The sequence below is a fragment of the Protopterus annectens genome, chromosome 7.part0 (assembly GCF_019279795.1).
Source record: "Protopterus annectens isolate FY-2018-M chromosome 7.part0, PAN1.0, whole genome shotgun sequence".
Lineage (NCBI taxonomy): Eukaryota > Metazoa > Chordata > Ceratodontiformes > Protopteridae > Protopterus > Protopterus annectens.
This window is the reverse complement of record NC_056739.1, coordinates 728279110-728300600: the sequence shown is the minus strand read 5'-3', so window position 1 is coordinate 728300600 and position 21491 is coordinate 728279110. Positions and strand designations below refer to the sequence as shown.

Below are 21491 nucleotides of genomic sequence, written 5' to 3'. Positions count from 1 at the left end.
ATAAAGATGTGTCATCCTGAAAACAGAATACTTTTTTTTAGTTTATACAGCATGTCATACATGGAATGGCCACAGGCAATTTTGATATCTGTGGCAAAGACTAACCCCATGGTGGGGGTGGTTTTTTTTTTTGGTACTTTTCCGTTAATGGGGCAGCAGTGCTTGGCCAACAGAAATGTTGCCGCGAGATATTACTGAGGTAAACCCATCATCTGTGCAGAATATGTTTTCTTCGGTGGTTAACTTGTTTGGTTTTACTGATTTTGGCAGATGTCATTCGTGCGTGCTGGACTGTAGTGTTCTGCATGTAATTTTGTCTTGTTTGTCAGAGTACTCATGATTTATCATCCAAGCTCACTGCTGCTTATTCTGTACGTAGTTTGTTGTTTTGCCTTTCATCTCAGACTGTTCGTCATTTCCCTCACCGTCAGTGCCGCTCACGCAGACAGTGTTAGAAAGCTTCTCTGCTACTCCCTAAGACTAGTGCATATCACTGACGGGACATTGTAAAAAAAGAAGGAAGTGCTCCTCTTTCTGGCCACCAAGATTGCTGTGTCAACAAGTGTAATGTTCAGATGCATTTCTGTCAGGCTAAACACACACATACAATGGGAACAAAGCTCTTCCCAAAATAGGAGTATCTGTTGAAATACTGAAGTGAGATTGCTGAGAAAGGATTTGGAGAAATACAAACATCAGTTAAAATTATGAACATATTGGCCAAGCACTGCTGCCTCTTAAACAGTTGTGTGCATACAGTCCTTGTAGCTATTATTTTGTGAGAACTGTCATATTTTGGACAGGATAACTGTTGTCCACGTTTGATGTGCTTTTTTAAATAAGGCTGAAGCTGACTGCAACTTTTAGAATCCCTATCTTTCAAACGACCCTTGCTTACATGATTCCTCCTCCCCCTAAGATTAAAAATTAAATGGAAATACCAGCGAAGCTGTACTATGACCCCCCTTTACTCCCCAAAAAGGCAAATGCACTTGCTGAAGGTATCAGGGGTGTCGGCTGAAGTCTACATTTTGTACTTAAATCAATACTTTCACGCTTCAGGACTAACAGCTATGCAATCATTGCATGCTAGCAAGTTAGAACTGTTACCCGATGATGGAAAAGTACCTTTTTTTTAAATTCTGTACTTGACAAGTACATAATACAGTATCTCATAGAGTATCAGGCAGTACAATTCATCTGGTGACAGCATACCCTGCACTCAGTCTTCCCTACCTTATTTGAGTTACCAATAAAGTCTATGTTTTAAGCTCTAAACAGCTGCTAAACTCACAAATATTCTGAATCTATTCAAACAGAAGCGGGAAGTGTAAAACACAGAAAAAAAAAATTAAATGCACAAGTTAGCTTTCAAACAATACACATTGTTCTTCAGACTCTACATTAATTAAAACAATTTAAATACATTTAAAAGTCATTACGTGACAATAAAAAAAATCACTGCTTGTTACTGAGTAAATTAAAACGAAAAGTGCACTTACGTTAATGTAAACTTTATTTTAAAGCTGGCTTAATCCTTGCAGTATCAGTAACATTCTAGAATATTTACATACAGTCTACTAGCTGAAACAAACTAAGGCAAAAAAAACAAATAATATAATTTTACAGTTTCCTAGATTTGTGAATGCATTTTGAAAATTAATTCTCAGAAACCAGAGAAAAAAATACATAAAACTCCAGAAACCCTACATGTCAACCTCTTCACACAAGAATTCTGGACAAAGCCAAAAATAATGGGGTGACAAATGCCCAAAATCAGGGACATGTTTTAAATAATGTTCTAATAAACTGACGTCACTAGAGTAAAAGTTTTTTTGCATTACTACACATTTTCTGAAGGGTATGAAGTCTGAAAATCAAATGTCTGTCATTATTTATTGTCTTCAGTTCTCAGTGATTTGCCAGCAAGCCACAAATTTTATGAGGAACATATCGAAAATATAAGGCAAAAATTTGGACATTCGGCAAAATTCTGGATAGTTGAAAGATATCACAGCACTAAAAGCTAAAACTTTCAAGGAAAATATTACAGGTATTCCAAATCTGATTTGTGGCAAAGAAAAGTGAGACTAGAAATGCCTTCACTTTTAAAATAAGAACTTTGCTTTTCTTCAGTTTGAAAACTGACCTTGTTTTCAGCAGATCTGACTGCCATAAGTTTAGTAGCAACCTTCTGAGCAGGTCAATTTAAAAGCAAAGCAGATTGTTTTAAATTATATTAAACGACAAAAGTAAATAAATAAACAGGAAACTGACTAAACACAAAAATTCTGAAACTTGTAGGTTGTTGTCTTACAAATTTCTGTCAAGGAAACGTGGTTAAAACAAAAATAAAACATTCCTTCTACCTTAACAATTATATTCAAACAGTCCATCTACCTTTAAAATAATACTTGCAATAGAAACATATAATATGCTTGTTTACTGTTTACGTATTTGAACTACTGGGTGACTATAGCATTTGTAGAAAATGAGTCTTACATTTAATTACATGTATTTAGTGCTACAAACCTGATACTGTGAGGCTGGCCGCTTCGCTGTACTTCACACTAGCAATATTGGTAGCAACACATCTATATATCCCTCTGTCTTCTGCTCTTACACCAGTTATCTGTAGCACTCCAGTAGGCAAGAGGGTATATCTGGAAGAGGAGAAATTGGGAAGACAGTGTAAGGCTTCATCAGGATTATTATTTGCAAACAACTGACAAAAATGTAAACACACATGCGCGCGCGCGCACACACACACACACACACACACACACACACACACACACACACGCGCACACATATGTATATGTATATATATATATATATATTTATATATATATATATATATATATATATGTAGAGAGAAGAAGACTATGGACAGGTAGGGGCTTTAAGGAAGCCCATTTATCCCACCCTTTTAATTTTTCTTACATTAGAAAGAGTTGCTGCTAATGCCTCAAATGAAATGTCTATAAATAGGCCCAGTTGAGTTTATAAGACTTTCCATCTAAAAGTCTAGTTCATAGTGATTTATATAATATATTGTATCTGAAAGAGACACTATTAACACCACAGGAGAAACATCTGTATTTAGGTTGAGCCAGTGTCATGGTTCCTATTATTCTAAATGTTGTGTGTGTTTTTTTTTTATTATTATTCACTGCTAGCAAAATCAATTTTACATATGTCATTTTTCTATACAGGTAATACTACATTTTTCCAGAACAACACGCTATGATGTTCCAAACTAAAATAAAAAAAAAATAGATTGTATGTTTTTTGGAGTAGCCTGCTTTCCTCCATATCAGCAATCCAAAGTCAGAACTGGTTAGAAGAACAGGAGGGGCAAACATGATGGTTCAGGGATTACAATTGTTTCAAAACGGATCCAGTATTTAATTCTGTCCATTTCCTGTGTAGGTTATCTGTTCTGCCTCTTTCTGTAGGGAATTATTCCAGTTTCTTTTTATATCTAATTTTTTTTCTGAGGAATAGTTGCCTGCCAGGTTCTTTTAATAATAAGTATTTATGTATGTATGTATGTATGTCTGTATGCATGTAATTATTTATTTATTTATTTATTTATTTATTTATTTATTTATCTGTCTTAGTTGACAGTGGAAGTCCAACTGGGCAGAGCCCATTTTCAGCAGAGGCCCGGGGAAAATAGCTCCACCACATTACATTTATATGAACAAGTGAATTTCAAAACAGTTCTCAGAAAAACAGTTAAATGAAACAACAAACATAATTACAAGACAGGTATATACAGTAAAGTGTTTGCATGAACAATTATAAGTCTATATAGTTGTTTTCATAGATTAGTACTAGGCTAACTGCCCTTGCGAGCCATTTTATGCCTAGCCAATTATCCCTTGTGAGACTCAAACCCTTACCTTGTGTTTGTAAGGCAAACACCTTAACCATTAGGCCACCCTCCCAACCAATTGCAGCTGTAAAATCTTACAGAAGTAAATGGATTGATACTGCAGAAGGGAAACATTAATATAAAGGTTAGTGTTCTTTCATTTCAGTAAAGAAAGGTTTGCAAGGAGTTCAGAATGCATTATGAAGTTAGTTATAAAATTATGTAGCAAGGGATATTTTAGCATTGGATAGGTTTGCAAAGAACTCAATATATATTGAAGTAAGTTATAAAACTGTGCAAGAAAGAATGGAAGATATTAGTATTATATAGGAGGATAGTGGTAATAACATATGACAGAGAGCGTGATACACAATTGTTTCTATTCAGACTGCCTGCTCCAAATTGGTGTTTCTAGGAGGTTTATAATTTAGGTATACAGTAGATGAATGACAGGGGTAGAGCGGTGTTAGGAGGCAGTTAGAAAAGATCGAGATGAGTAGTGTTGTTTGAGGGGGTGAAAAGGGATGTAGTAATTCAAGTGCAGGAGAGAAGGTTGTTAGGGGTAAGGAGGGCAAAAAGTTAGTGATAAGCAATGAGAAGTCTGTGCTTTTACTAGAGGTCTCAACCAGGTGATTGACATGAGCATGACCAGGATTGGGTAAGGTATTGTCTGGGCTGGATTTTACAGCTTGCGAGTTTGTTCATCATTATGTGTGTAGGAATGGTGTTCCAGAGTTTGTACATGTAACAGGATTATAGTGAGTCCCCGGACAAATGATTTGCTTTTGTAGTGCTTAAGATAAATTTATCATCAGAACAGAGGTCCCTTGTGGGGGTGTAGGACAATTATATGTTTTTAATGCAGGGCATTACTCAGGAAAATATATCAGTTTGTATTATATAACTAGCTGAGAGTATGTTATGTAGGCGTTAAGCTCTAACTGTTTAGTTGCTTTAAGGCTTGGCAGTGCTGAGCTTGGTGTGCAGTGCTGGTAGCAAACTTAGCTACTTTGTTGTAACAGGAGGCTAGTTTGGATTTTTGTGTAGAGTTTAGGTTTGTAAGGATAAATGAGGCATATAAGAGAATTAAAAGCAAATAGGATGATGCTAAAATATTTCTTGCTGCATCTGTAAGACACTGTTTTGCCTTGTAAAGGGAGTCATGTTTCTGGCAGGTCTTTTTAATTGTCTGAAGAATATGTTGATCAAATTTAAGATTGTCATTTATAATAACGCCAAGTAATTTAGCCTGTGGTACTACCTCAATTTTAATATTATTTGCTGATGTAACCAAGAAAGATTGTTTTTGATGGAGATACTGTTTTGGGGGGAAGATCATCAGTTTTGTTTTATTTGGATTAGGAAGTAGGTTTGAATTTTTCAGCCAGGTTTCAACTGAAGAGAAAGAAATGTGGGTGATTTCTTGTAGCCTAGATATTGTGGGGGCTGAACATATTAAAGTTGAATCATCTGTATACTGTGCTACATTTACTTAGTGAATGGTAGTGTCAAGTTTGTTTATAAAAATATTAAAATGAAGGAGTCCTAGTATAGAGTCCTAAGGGAAACTTATGGTAAATGGAAGAGAGCTCCTGTTGCCAATTTGACTGAGCATTGCCTTCCAGATAGGTAATCAAGGAACCCTTTAAGGGAAGACTGAGAGTGACCTATAGAAAAGAGTTCAGTAAGTAAATGTTGATGTGATACAGTGTACAATGTTGATGTGATACAGTGTACAAATTGTAGCATGTTACAGGCCACCCTCACAAACTCAGGAACCTCACATGGCCTTCCTGAAAACACTAGAGGGGATAAATGTATCACCAAACACCATCATACTAGGTGACTTCAATTACCCTAATATAGACTGGGAACACTACTCAAGCCCAAACACCCTAGCCCAAAAGTTCCTGGAATTCATAAACTCAAATGCCATGGAACAACTAGTCACCATCCCCACAAGAGGAGATAACATACTTGATCTCATCATCACGAACATGGGAGCACAATGTTCAACACCGGAAGTATACCCCTCACTGGTGAGATCAGATCACAAACTAATCTCGCTGGAGGTCTTCATCCCACCCCCACCTGAAATAAAAAGACCACAGTAAAGAACTTCTCAAAGCCGACTTCACACTTCTAAAGACTAGTGTGGTCTCCTTTAAGGCCCCGAGCCGGCGGAAAACAGTACTCAAGCCGCTGAATCACTTACAAATGCCTTCTACCAGCACCTGCAGGACTGCATGGATAAGGCAATCCCAAGCAAAACAAAGACTCTTTGTACCAAAGGCAAGCGTCCAGTCTGGTGGACCCCAGCCATAAATAAACTCTACAACAAAAGGAGGAAGCTACTACAAGATAGAGCAAAATCCTTAAAAGGTAAGACACCCTTGATCACTATAAGTAAAAACTAAGAGCTCTCATAAAATCATCCAAAGCAAATTTCGAGAGAAAAATAGCTAAAGACTCAAAAGACAATCATAAGGCCTTCTTTAGCTATGTTAGAAACCTAGGAGGAAACTCCCAGATATGCTCAGAACTAGTTCAAAATGATGTGAAGATTACTGATCCTACAGACATTGCCAACATACTGGCTGACAGGTTCAGTGCAAACTTCTCCCCTCCCCTAAAGGAGAGATATCTATACCAAACAATTTCAGCCCCCAAACATCTCCAGCCCAAGTGAGAACTGCTCTCTCCAAAGCAAAAACACAGCATCCATGGGACCTGATGGTGTCCCCGGCTGTGTGCTCCACGAACTCAATGAGGAATTAAACCCACAGCTAGGACAGCTGTTTAATCAAAGTCTTACCTCTGGATACGTACCCAGGAGTGCCGCACGGCAACTGTGGTACCACTTCACAAAGGCGGTGCCTCCACCGACCCTGGAAATTACCGGCCCATTAGCTTGACAAGCCTTATCTGCAAAGCCATGGAGAGGATCATAATGGACCTCATAAATAAAGACATAGGGAATTTGCAGACTTTGGATCCAACCCAGTTTGGCTTTGTCAAAGGCAGATCATGCCTTTTAAACTTGGTTGACTTTTTCGAAACAGTCACCAAAGCCATTGATGAGGGAAAGGCAGTCCATACAGCCTACCTCGATCTGGCTAAGGCCTTCGATACAATACCCCACTCGGGTATCATTGAAAAACTCATCAGCTTAAATGTTAACCCATACATCACAAGATGGGTTGCAAACTGGCTGAGTGACAGAACCCACAGGGTCAGAGTTGCTGGCGCCATGTCAGACTCAAAGCCTGTCACAAGTGGTGTCCCACAGGGCTCAGTCCTGGGCCCACTCTTGTTTGGCATCTACTTTTCCAAGTAAAAGCAAACACAGGAGGGTTATGGCTGACAAAGTTTGCAGATGACTGCAAACTGGGCCATAGTAGAAAACACATCTGACACAGATATCCTTCAGAAGGGTCTCACAGATACGGATAACTGGTGCCAGAGCCACGGCCTAAAGTTAAATGCCAAAAAATGCATAGTCATACCCTTCGGGAAAAACAAGGTTACCCCTAGCTACCAAATAGGTGGCAATCCACTGAGCACAGAAGAAGTTATCAGGGACCTGGGGACCCAGGTTGATAGTAGTCTGTCATTCGACACCCATGTAGCTAAAGTAGTTAGGAAGACCTTCTACATTGCCCACCTTATCATGAAGGGATTCTCGTCTAGATCAAGGGAGGTCATAGTCTCCCTTTACTCATCACTCATCAGACCAATGATTGAGTACAATGCCCCATTCGGAATGTATCTGACCCGACACTTGCAGCAGCTGGAGAGGCCACAAAAGTTCCTCACCAAAAGGATAAAGGATCTCAAAAATATGTCCTATGCTGCCCGACTGAAAGAACTCCAGCTCTATTCAGTCGCCACGCTTGCTCAGAGGTGACCTTTGCCTAACATACAAGGCCATGTCAAACCCAGATTTGATGAATATGCTTCACCTCAAAAAATCTAGATCCATCAGAGCCACAAGGGCGGGAGACTTAAACCTCGACACGGCTATTAATAGGACGTGCTGGAGGGATAGATTCATCACCCAAAGACTCCCTATGCTGTGGAACAAAATCCCGGTACATGTGAGGCAGAGCACCTCGCTGGCCTTGTTCAAGAGAAATCTTGACCAATGGATGGGAGATCGCAGATATACCCCAGGGATTACCTCAGTGTCACTGCTCGACAGAGGCACAGCAAAATAATGGGTATAGTTCCCCATACTAAAGGGGTGGTGTAAGCCACAAAACGATGGGCTAGGCTTGTAAATGCCCTCGGGCAGATAGCCTAGTATGAACCTATGAACCTATGAACCTATGAACACAGTTCATACTAGGCATTGTTCCTATACTGGTTTATAGTGATAGTGAAGTGAAGGAGGGTGGTGGTTGTGCTGTGCTGGGGTCTGAAACCATGCTGTGTTTCCAAGAACAGATTATTAGAATTTAGGTGATGTAGAAGCTGAGCATGAATACATTATTCAAGTATTTTTGATAGGGTAGAGAGGACTGTAATGGGCCCTCTACTCTGTAGGTGTGCCACCTTTGTGTAAAGGTATAATAATGTTTTTTTTTCCCAGATGGAAGGAACATATTTTTTGTATATAGATCTATTTATCAGTGCAGAGACTAGAAAAGCAATTGCATCTGCAGCCATTTTTAAGTAGTCCGAGGGGAGATGGTCAGCAGCTAGGGTGGTTGGGTTTAGCTTATGTAGGAGTTTTTTAATGGTAGAGGTAGGTACTGGGCTGAAATCAAATACCTGAGGATATTTAGCAGAGGCTGCAGGTACTGAGAAAATAGTGGAAGTATTAATGTGTGTGAGGCATAATACAGTCTGTATAAAACAGTTGTTAAACTGTTTTGGAATTGAATTAGTATTACTGTTGGATGTAGCGGTTGGGGTGTCAATTTGGTTTGGATGTAAAAGTTTGTTTATGGATGTCCAGAAGAGTTTTTGGTCATTTTGATGTTTATTTTGGAGGATGTTATAATATGTTTGTTTGGCATGTTTTACTTGATATTTTGTCCTATTCCTTAGTTGTCTGTAAAGTTGAAATGTATTTTATGTTCTATTTTTGAGGCTCTCTTTCCAGGCTTTGTGACACTGAAGCATTAATTTCTTAGTTTCTTTAGTTATCCATAATGCGGGATTGGATTTGACCATTTTAGTTCACACTGGGACAAGGTTATTGAGAATTTTTAGGAATATCTCATTGAAGTGTGAGACAGCACAGTCTACGGCCATAGATTTTAATATTTTCAAGTTATATTCTCTTAAGGATTTGATAAAAGTGTGTTTGTCAAAGATTTTTGAGTTACAAACTTGATTGTAAATTAAATGCTTTTCTTGGATAATGCAACTTCTAAGAGCGTAAGTATGTTGATGGTCACTTATGTTGTCTGAAAGGCTACTGGCTACCCTAATTTTGTTGGGTTTGTTAGTAAGAATCCAGGCTAAGGCTGATTGCCTACCAGTACTTTTGTGGACTCTAGTAACTGATGTAATTAAATGTGTAAAGCCGTACATGTTCAAAAAATCAGATGGGGGTGTTGCTATTAATAATTTGCCAGTCTGTATTTAGGTCTTCTAGTATTTTTGTCTCATGTTAAATATGATGAGATATCCAATTTAGGATATTTTCCACAGTGATAACGTTTTTACCAGGTGGTATATATATGGCTGCTAATTAAAGTGCTTTCCTAATATTGATTTTGAGATGCGATACAGGGAGTTCTGTGTGTTCCATGTGATGTTCCCACACTGGGCCTGTAATCAAGAAGCCTGAATATTCACCACTGACACTGGAGAGGAACGTTTGCTTGGAAAACAAATGGATACACTCAGTATTTTCAGATGCATACATCTCTGCATGAATCACATTTTATCTTAAGAGCACATAGGTTACACACTCAGCTGGGGGTCTGGCCATCTCAATCTGTCTCCCTCCAGGTCCCCAATAAGACTCCCTACTGGTACAGATGCAGAGTTAAGTCCATGACTGAGTACCCAAGCCAAGTCCTCCAGCACCCTCTCTGTGAAATCATTGCTTCGTGTCCCACACACACACACTTCAAGATTTGATTTGCACAAACAACACACACACACACACACACACACACACACACACCCACACACACCCACACACACACACACACACACACACACACACACACACACACACACACACACACACACACATCCCTGGGAAAGCTTGGCACAGGTTTACTAGGTACGCCCCCTTCTGATCAGACTATAAGGTAGTTATCATTGCCACCAGGCACTACAAAGCCAGCTACCAAAGGCTCTTGCAAAGGTACCCAATTATACTGAGTGAAATTAATATTAATACAAATGGTAATGTTAACCAAACGGACAGGCTTTCAGGAGTGGCAAGAGTTAACACCAAATAAATGTATGCAAATACTCTGAAAGCTTCATTGCGCCATTCAATTCTCAGCTAGAGCATCTTCTGTGTGGAGACATGCATGAATGGACGTACCTTCGTTGAAGGTTGTGCATCAGGGCTGGCAAACTCGGCACGTAAAAAATCTACTACCAATCATTAGCGGACCGGAGTTCCGCTGTGGCGACCCCTAACTGGGAAAAGCCGAAAGACACAAACAAACTCTGAAAGCTTATATATATATATATATATATATATATATATATATATATATATATATTCTAAAAAGGACCAGCCACAATGAAAAGTTTAAATATATTTAATAATAATAAATAATAACAGAAAAAGAAAATAGTAAATATATATTTACAGTAAACACCTGAGTTTCAGTCAAAGGAGATATTAAAAATAAAACAGATGGAAAGTTTCAGTACTTCTAATTTCACTATATTTTCCTGACAAATCTAAAAGAATTACTGTTCCCTAGTTAAGTTACTTACTACCTCAAGGCAAGATGATTTGTGTGAGTGACAGACTATAGAATGCTCAGTCTGACTGAGAGACTTCTCAATATAATATCTAAATATTCTCTCAGAGTTGATTACATAATGACATCACATTTGGTCATCTGACTCTGTTTCCCATGCTATCACCAGCAGTAGAAACTGACAAGATTTAACACCTAGATGTAAAAAAATACACAAACACAAGAGCTTTTTCTCAGATCTGTGCAACTGTTGGAAGTCATAAAACAATAAAATGCTTCCAAGACAATACAGAAAGCTTCCTAGTACAGGTCTTGTGTCTTTGGCTGTATTGAGAATGGAGAGATAACATCTTTATGGTCTAGGGCCAATGATTTAATTTATTATATTATTTTAAAAGTTAGCAGGGCTAAGAATAACCTTTTCAGTTCCACTATTCTCTGTTAAAACATATACATTTAAACAGTTACAACAATACGTGTACATTTCTTTTCCTTCCAGCAGGGCACACTGTTGATACATTTTAACACAAGCAAACCTCACAGATACATTTTCAGTGCAACTATTTGTACAAATCAGTTTGATATACAAATGGCATATAATTCTTTACACAATTCCAGCTAGCTGTGAAGGCACATGTCACACATCCACTGCCCTACTTCTTCTGGCAAGGCCAGCACTACCTCCTATTGTCACACCCCACATTATTAAACTGTGGTATCTCCTTGGCATATGCGGTTATATTTGGGGAATTCTTGTAAATGTTGGCTATACCATCTGCCTGCTTCTTTTTTCCTGTCAAGCCAAATTATACTGAAGCCAGTTGAGGTAATGTCATTGTCATTTATGTCTTTTATTCAGCAACGTTTCCGTAGCTATGGTTATGTCTGGTGAACATGTGGCAATACACGCATGTATGTCTTGGATTTGTATACTTGTAATATTGACATTTAGAAAGAGAAGAATGGAATTGGGGGCTCGAGTAGGAAAAGAGAATAGTATTGTGATATTAGTGTATGTTTTTTGCTATTGTGTGGGGCTAGGGTTTGGATGAATGTCTCCACTGATTTTTTTGGGTGGAAATGTTATGAAGGAAAGTATGTAGCCAAATTCATATGTGCATTAGTTTTACTAGATTTCATACTGTAACAAACTTGGATTTAAGATACTTGTAAGTGAAAAAAATCTAAAAAGGTTTGATGGTACAGTGTGGGTGCTATAGTGATTGATAGACTTGGTAACTGTTGGTCTAGGGAGTATGGGTTTGTAGGACTATTAATTACAAAAACAGAAATCCGTGGTATGCCTCGAAGTCTCAGAAAAAAGCAGTATGCAACCTATACCGGGTCCAAAACAAACCAAAAGAAACTTTGCAGTGTGGAGGGTGCAATGCTCCCCTTCCTAAATTATGTTATGTACATACTTAATAAAAATTGACCTGTAAAATATAACTATAAAATATGTCTTACAAAGTAATCAAAAAGAAAATAGCAGATAATCCACAGCTGAATTAAAAATGGAATATCCTTTATTGAAACACACAAACAAGTGGTCTTAGTTGAGTATAATGAAAAGTATCAAAAACATTCCTTATATTTATTTATAATCAGGTTGTTTGGAGCAAAGGAGTAGTTGCAGAGGGTAGTTCTGTTAAAAGCAATAAAAGCATTAAACTCATTCCTTTAGCCAAGTCCCCACCTTCTCTCTTAACACCATAGTATAATTAGAGACTGTGTTAATTAAAACTGAATTTAGAAATCTAGAGACAAATTACAATCTAAGACCAGTTTATTAGCACTTTGTATAGGCTAACCAACTAATTTATCAAAACTTTATTAATTAAGAAACTAAAAAATGACTGACTGATTAACAAAAATATCTTCCGATAGACATCTACCGGAATAAATATTAATAAATATATAATTTTTAACAAACATCACTGTTGTATCATATAAATACTTCAACAGTTTTGTGTGTCAAAATCGTTAATATAAACATGTATATACATATATATATATATATATATATATATATATATATATATATATATATATATGTGTATATATATATATATATATATATATATATATATATATATATATATATATATATATATACACACACACACACATACACATACATACACAACTGAAAACCTAAGTAGGATGAAAAAACATAAAAATAATTGATAAGCTGGAAATATAGTGATAACTATTAGAAATAAAGCACTAAGGTCATGGTGATCTGTTAAAGTGTGGCATCTTACTAAGAAAACAATTAGTTTGAGAGTATAAGACTGTACTCAGGAATAATTGCAACCTTTAAAACAGAAAGAAAAAAAAAAAAAAAGACTACGCCCATGCACATTGTGTGCACTATTAGACTTTCACTGCATAAAAGGAAAAGATGTAACAAAAGTGTTCAGTTTAAAATCTAAACTCGCATTTAATGTGGAGCCATCAAAAATGATTAATGTATACATGCTCCACCTAGAGTATGTCCTTTATAACATTGTAAGTTAGTGCTAAAAGAAGTAAACAGTGTTTGATTTTTGTTTTTAAACACAATATAAGCAAGTAATGTCAGCATTAATCAGTCCCATATCAATCTTTTAAACAGTGGGGCAGTTTTCTGAGATCTAGTATGCTTTTTATGGAGCAATAATAAAGGGTATTCCATTTTTACCTCAGCTGTGAACTACCTACTATTTTCTATATGATTATTTTGTAGCATATTTTTTATAGTTATATTTAGCAGTTCGATTTTTATTAAGTGAACTAAGTACATATCATTTACGAAGTGAACTTCACACACTCCACACTGCAAAATTTCTTCTTGGTTTGTTTAGGACTATTAATTACATTAAAGTACACTAATAGGGTTTGAGTATGACACATTTTTTACAACATGTAAGTTTGATTTTGTTGAAGATACTAGTTTGCAGTGTAAAATTTAACTGGGCGAGTGTAGTTCTAGTTAAGGCATTATAAAATCTAAAAGGACAAGGTTGGTACAACACTTTAAGAAAAGGAGTCAAAGATGCTAATTGTAGGGCAACTGTTATTTGGCTATGTACATAATGAATACAGTTTAGTAGATAAGATGACCGCAGTCCTTTCACTTCAGAGAGAAGGATGCCTGATGAAAACTTGAAACCACTAAGGGCAACCTTGGAACAGCGAACAATTAACTGTGATTGGGGTACCATAAACTAACTCTGAATCTGACAGCCACTTCTTGTAGAGGGATGAAGTACTCACTACCACTCAGCCAATGCAGGTGTGATTACTAGCTTGGGTGACTGAAGTAGCAGCCGGGAGTGATGGACAAAACCATCCTGAGGAATGGGTACTTACAGGACATTCTTTATGGCAATCCTTGCTGGGGACGTCACACTGGGAGATGCGGTCAAAATCTTGGAAAGGGGTGGTTGGCATGGATTAACTACCTCGAAAGTAACATGATATAATGGATGCTCTCACTTCATGCTTGCTTCTTGGATGAAACCATGGTACTACAATGGGGAGGAAAGAGTAAATGGGTAGGCCTAAAAAGTAAAAAAAAACTGTCTGATAGTGACAGCTGAGACCATTAGGCTCTGTGACTAGCCCCATTGACTACATAGTAAGTCCAGGAGAAATTTGGATAGCTAGTATACCTGGTATAGATGTGGAGCACTGGGCTACAATTCATAGGGTGGAGTAAGGAGCACAAAGTGTCCAAGAAAAAAAACTGAATTGGTGTTTTTCCTGGAGTATTCCCTTTCTCTGTGGGACTCTAATCTTGGATTTAACACATTTATAAAATATCCACCAAATAAGTTGAACCAAGTACATTTTATTGAGTACTTTCATTTTTGTACAAACAGGATTTCATTAGAATACCACCACCACCAATGAAACCCTTATATGGACTCATCACAGCTGTAATTAATTAATTAAAATCCATTCCTTAAAGACATATCTACAAATACCACAGAAATATACCATACCGTAAAAATACGCCCTAAAACATAGCATAAATAAGAAATAATAAATAAGTCTGTAAAATTAGGTAAGAATTAAAACATTACAAACTTCATTGAGAATAGTACAATTTTGCTTTTACAAGTTTATCTATCTATGTATCTAGCTATATATATATATATATATATATATGTGTGTGTGTGTGTGTGTGTGTGTGTGTGTGTGTGTGTGTGTGTGTGTGTGTGTGTGTCTGTGTGTGTGTATATGTGTGTGTATGTATATATATATATATATATATATATATATATATATATATATATATATATATTTATCTGTATATCTTTATATATAGTGGGCGGCAGAGTTATCCCATAGCAGAGTGTATGCTTTAAATGTGTAACAATAAATTTCGTAATTTCCTATTTGTTACATTTACAGTTATATTTTCAAAGTGACACAATACACAGTATCAGGTCTCATATTTTCAACATGTGTCCAATAACTTATGCTTACATGGATGCCAGTATTATTATGGCAGTAATACTTGTTTTCATACACAAGCTGCAATGATTTAAAAATTCAAGGATACCGCACCCCTGCTAACTTCATATTCTCATAGCAAACTCAGATGCTCCAATACCACTGTCTTTCTAGTTGCCTGCCTCTTATGTTAATCTGACCATATATCTCATTTCCTCTCTGCTTTCACTGGATTGTGTGAGTATTCACAAAAATCATCATTTTTGAAATCCCTCCCTTTTAACTATTTCAATTTATTGGCCATCCTACTGTATTCCATAGTACCAGAATACAAAAGTGACCACCCCTTTCAATCCATCTTGCTGTTTTAAAAATAGTAACTCTCCACTAAACCTTAACTTTTTAAACAGGTAAAACTTAAGTTACCTACTTTCACATCTAACTTCTCTAGTGCACACTGCAGTGTGCATTTTTTTTCATCTTACCTTTAAACATCCCTTTGACTAGCACTTTCTCTAATACCTGCTGGAAAGCACTAGGAAGCCTTAAACTGATACAAGCACTCAACTCTCCTTGTTAATAAGGAAAAATTAATCATAGGCACTAAACAGCCAAGTACTTTGCTAAGGTAAGGGAAAATAGCTCCTGTACTTTACAAAAACAAAAACAAACAAAAAAAAAAGCACCAAACCAAGCAAGTCCAAGGGTCAGCTTCCGGTGATTTTTCCTGTCCACCTGGTGAATCTGGGCATACTGGGGCAATGCAGCAATTGCCTCATGTACACAGACAACTCTCTCCTCCTACCACCCAACACTACAACCTGTGAGAGATGCACTTACATAGCCAAAATGGAAGCAAAGCTCTCTCCACCCAAGATTGTGCTAGACAGTCAAGAGGAGAAGGTTAACACCCACACTACACCTTAAGCAACACATAGCCCTTCTAAACCCACACCACCAACACCCACATATAGCAACACTAAATTCACATATGCAGAGGCCCATAACTGTAACCTGCCCAAGCAACAAGGACTTCTGAAGCTGAAACGCAAACAAACACCAATCACAACCAAAGTGTCACATAGCTCACAACACCAGTGTGCTACCCAGAAACAGCTCCTAAGGCAAGACAACGTACCTAACACTTTAGTCATAGGTGACTCTATAGTCCGGCACACTGATGTCCCACTCACCAGGTTGAACAAGGAGAAAATTACAGTCAGCTGCCTGTCGGGTGCCAGGATCCACCACATAATGCATGCACTCAAGTCACTCCACAACAAGTACAAATATGACTCTGTCATTATCCATGTTGGAGTGAATGACTTGAGACATACCTCCCTGGACTACATGAAAAGAGACATGGAAGAGCATGTCCACATGGATCATGTGGCCCAGGCAGGAATGACCCTAGCCCTGAGTAGCATCCTGCCTTCACCCAGAATCATACCACAATATAAGGACAGAATGATTAACTTCAACAATTGGCTAAGCTTCTGGTGTCATTCAAAGGGGATCCAGTATCTGTCTGCCTGGGATGACATGATCGACAGACCACGATGCTTTGCCAGAGATGGTCTGCACCTGTCGCCCCTGGGATTCAGGTTACTGGCTAAGGCCCTTGCCACCCCTATAGTGCCTTTTTTAGGCAAAGTTCAAAGGACAAAACCACCACTGTAACAGGTACAAGCATGCAAAATCTGAAGGTAATGCTACTCAATGCTAGAAGTCTAAACCTCAAATTGCACTCCCTCGAGACACTCCTAAAAATGAAGAACATTGATATCTGTGCAGAAACTGAGACCTGGTTCAAGTTTCCAGAGAGCACCCCTGCAATACCAGGCTACAACTCTTGCCACACTTTTCAGCCACCAAACCAGGACCGAAACACTAAAGGTGGAGGAGTGTCAATATTCACCAAGGATATTCACACCACACCAGGCTAGTTGCCCAACACAATGCGTCTGAAATTCTCCAGGTGCAACTAACACTAGGTAAGACTGCAATCCAAATTGTAACTTGCTACACATCCCCCACCATGCCCCAGGATTCTCACTACACCTTTCTAAACATACTGGAAAATATTAAGATAGAACCAAACACCCTAATACTGGGTGATTTCAACTACCCTGCCTTTAACTGGGAACACTACTCGTGTACCAACACCTTTGCCCAACGGTTCTTGGAATTCATAAATTCCAACGCCCTGGATCAACTAATCCATAGTCCCACCAGGGGCTCCAATATCCTAGACCTGGTCATTACCAACATGGGAAATCGATACTCCACACCTATGGTCACCCCCTCATTAGTCAGGTCTGACCATAAGCTAATCACCCTTAACATCCACATCCTACCCCCACACCCCAGTAAGGAAACCTCCATAAAAAACTTCTTCAAAGCCAACTTCATGCTACTCAAGTCAGAAGTGACAAACTTCAAGACACCCACGCAGACGGGAACTGAAAGTTCAACTGCTGAATCCTACACTAAGGCACTGTATGAGCACATCCACTCATGCATGAATCGTGCCATCCCAAATAGAACAAAGATGCTCTCATCCAAAAAAAGGAAGCCAATCTGCTGGTCCCCTGCCATAAACAAACTTTACAACAAAAGGAAGAAACTGTTGCAGAAAAGAGGAAAATCCCAGGATGCAAAAAACTCCCTTACCAGCCTCAGTAAGAAACTGAGATCCCTCATAAAATCCTCCAAAGCTAGTTACGAAAATAAAATTGCCAAAGATTCCAAAGACAACCACAAGGCATTCTATAACTATGTCAAGAATCTAAATGGCAATGCTCAGATCTGCCCTGAGCTAAAACAGAATGGCATTAAATATACTGATCCCAAGGATATTGCCAATATCCTGGCAGATCGATTCAGTGCCAACTTCACCCCCCTCTCACCCCCTAAATGGCCCATCTCAATACCAGAAGATTGCCAAATTCCGGTAATAACTGCCACACAGGTAAAAAACATGCTCTCCAAAGCTAAGAATACAGCACCCATGGGACCAGATGACATCCCGGGCTGTGTACTATATGAACTACAATATGAACTGGCACCTCACCTAAGTGTCATATTTAATCATAGCCTCACCTCAGGTTTTGTGCCCACTGAGTGGCGCAGAGCTACAGTTATCCCACTTCACAAGGGGGATCCACCTTGGATCCCAGAAACTACCATCCCATCAGTCTGACGAGCCTTATCTGCAAGACCATGGAGCGTATTATCATGGAACTTATAAACAAAGACATTGGCAACCTTCAAACACTGGACCCCACCCAGTTTGGGTTTGTGAAGGGCCGATCTTGTCTCCTGAACCTGATTGACTTCTTCGAATCAGTCTCCAGAGCCATGGACAAGGGTAAGGTGGTTCACACAGCCTATCTAGACCTTGCCAAGGCCTTTGACACCATCCCCCACTCTGGAATCATAGATAAACTTATTAAGCTGGGCATTAATCCCTACATCACCCAGTGAGTTGCTAACTGGCTTACTGATAGAACCCACACTGTAAAAGTAGCCGACTCCAAATCCAGCTCCAGACAAGTGACAAGTGGAGTACCTCAGGGTTCAGTCCTGGGACCACTCTTGTTTGGCATCTACTTCTCTGAAGTACAGGCCAACACTAAGGGACTCTGGCTAACAACATTCACAGATGACTGCAAACTGGGAGCCATTATTGAATCTCCAAATGATGTGGATACTCTACAAAAGGGCCTTAAAGAAACAGATGCTTGGTGCCAGAGCCATGGGCTCAAGTTCAATGCCAAGAAATGTATAGTTATCCCCTTTGGGAAAAAAACATGTACCCATGAATTACCATATAGGTGGCAGTACACTAAACACTGAAAGTGTGATAAGAGACTTAGGGACACAGGTGGACAGTGGTCTCACCTTCGATAACCACATCGCCACAACAGTCAGGAAATCATTCTATGTGGCACACCTCATCACTAAGGGCTTTTCATCCAGAAAAAAGGAGGTCATTGTCCCACTGTACTGATCCCTCATTAGACCCATTATAGAATACAACGCCCCATTTGGTATGTACCTCTCAAGACATCTGCAACAACTGGAAAGGCTGCAGAAATACCTCACTAAAAGAATCACAGGCCTAAAGCAGATGCCCTACGCTGACCGCCTTAAAAAACTCCAGCTATACTCTGTCACATATTGTCTACTCAGAGGTGAGCTCTGCTTAACATACAAGGCCATGTCAAACCCAGAGCTGTTGGACATGCTACACTTAAAGAAATCTCAATCCCTTAGAGCCACACGCTCCAGGGATCTAAACCTTGTCATCAAAATAAACAAAACATGCTGGAGGGATAGGTTCCTGACCCAGAGACTCTCCAGACTGTGGAACAGATTGCCCATACATGTCAAGCAGAGTGTCTCTTTGGCCCTCTTCAGAAGGAACCTTGACGATTGGATGGGAGAAAGGAAATTCACCCCAGGGATCACATCAGTCGCCCTGCTAGACAGAGGTTGGGGAAGTAAATAGTGTGGGAAGAAATAGCCAGGGAATTGTTATGGCTAGGCTTGTATAGGCCCTAGGGCTGATAGCCTAGTACCAACCTATAACCTATGAACCTACATATATATATATATATATATATATATATATATATTTAGCGCTTTTGTTCTTTTAATAGATAACAGAACTTCATCAGACAATAAACTCATGGATAGGCAAGTACAAACTTAAATAGGTAATCAAGAAGCTATAAAACTCATTAATAAACATGAGCAAATGTAAGGTACAGTATATATATATATATATATATATATATATATATATATATATACATATATTTATATATATATATATATATATATATATATATATATTTATATATATGTACATAAATACACACACACACACACACACACACACACACACACACACACACACACACACACACACACACACACACACACACCACAGACAGATACACAGACCTTTATATATGGAGATTTTGGGGAATCTGTAGAGCAAAATACCTAGTCGGTTGCATTGACTCCATTTTATTCACTCCATCTGGTTCGGTTTTATTATACCCTGATTGTATTCTCTAATTTCATCTGTTATTTTATACTACTGCTTTGTCACCATTCAAAGGTGTTTGGTTACTTTGAAGTCTACATCCTAAGACACAAGCTGTTTTAATGGACAAGAATAAAGGTAGACTTCAGTATGGTTCCTCAAAGGAACTGTTTATTTCCTGTAATATTTTTGTATTTTATTCAATTTATTAGAACTGTTTAGCTGAAATGTGTTAAATAACAATATGATTTGGCTTCTTTCCTGTTATGTTGTCACTGCCAGCATCTATGCTCATTGTTTTAGGCAACCTTTCTTGGATACACTTCTAAACTTCTCCCTAAACATTTGATGTTTGAACAAATTTTCTCAGATGCCTGTCTGACATGTACATGACTTTTATTAACTATCTGTACCTGTTGCTAACAAATTTTCGCTGCAAAAATGGAATGACATTTCTGCCTTTGAGTATCTTTAACACAACTTCTGGCACATTGCAGTCTGCCTGCCTTGCTACTGATCTTAATATCATCTGGGGCAAACATGACTCCTTCACGTTGCCTGGGTCACAGGTGATCAATGGCATTAATGCTGACCTCCTCCAACATAAGTTGAACATTCAGTTGCTTTTTTCATAGATATCTCTCCCAAGCCTGATTTTACCCACATGTAACCAGGACCTTTCATGCTTTCCAGACATTTAAGTTCATGACCAGCAACTTTAGTGGGGCTTAGTGGGATAAGAAAATCGGAAAAAGGTTCTTATGTATATTTAATGTGCTCCCACTGTTTAATAAAAGACAATAACAGGAAGATACTACACAAGTATATCATCTTTATCACAGTTATGATCCCCAGTAGGTACTACATGCAGGAAAAAAATATTTTGAAAGCCCTTTAGCAATGTTAAATGTATATGACTATCTAGACCAATAATGCACAGAGAGTTTTATCGAACACTGCAGTAATACTGCTTATAAAACATTACGTGCTTCGCCATTGCTTATTTAATTAGTAATACTGAAGCACAGTACGGAACGAGTGAGCTCTACGATTTGTTTTTCATTAAATGTCACTTGTACTGTATTTAACTTGAAATATATATTGGTGCTATTCTGAGCTGCTTCCAGGTATCTTGGTCAAACCAGTGATGCAAACATATATTTATGACAGCAACTGCCACAACAGCAATGTGAAATGTTCTCATTTG

General features: G+C 38.3%; 1 protein-coding gene across 1 annotated transcript in view; it reads right to left on the bottom strand.

Annotated features, from left to right (window-relative positions):
* Nucleotides 1–21491, bottom strand: part of LOC122806083 (immunoglobulin superfamily DCC subclass member 3-like) — a 1389320-nt gene that overhangs the window by 789335 nt on the left and 578494 nt on the right. The window contains exon 4 of the mRNA XM_044076321.1: nt 2533–2663. Coding sequence (XP_043932256.1) covers nt 2533–2663 — 131 coding nt within the window. The remainder of the gene's footprint in view (nt 1–2532; nt 2664–21491) is intronic.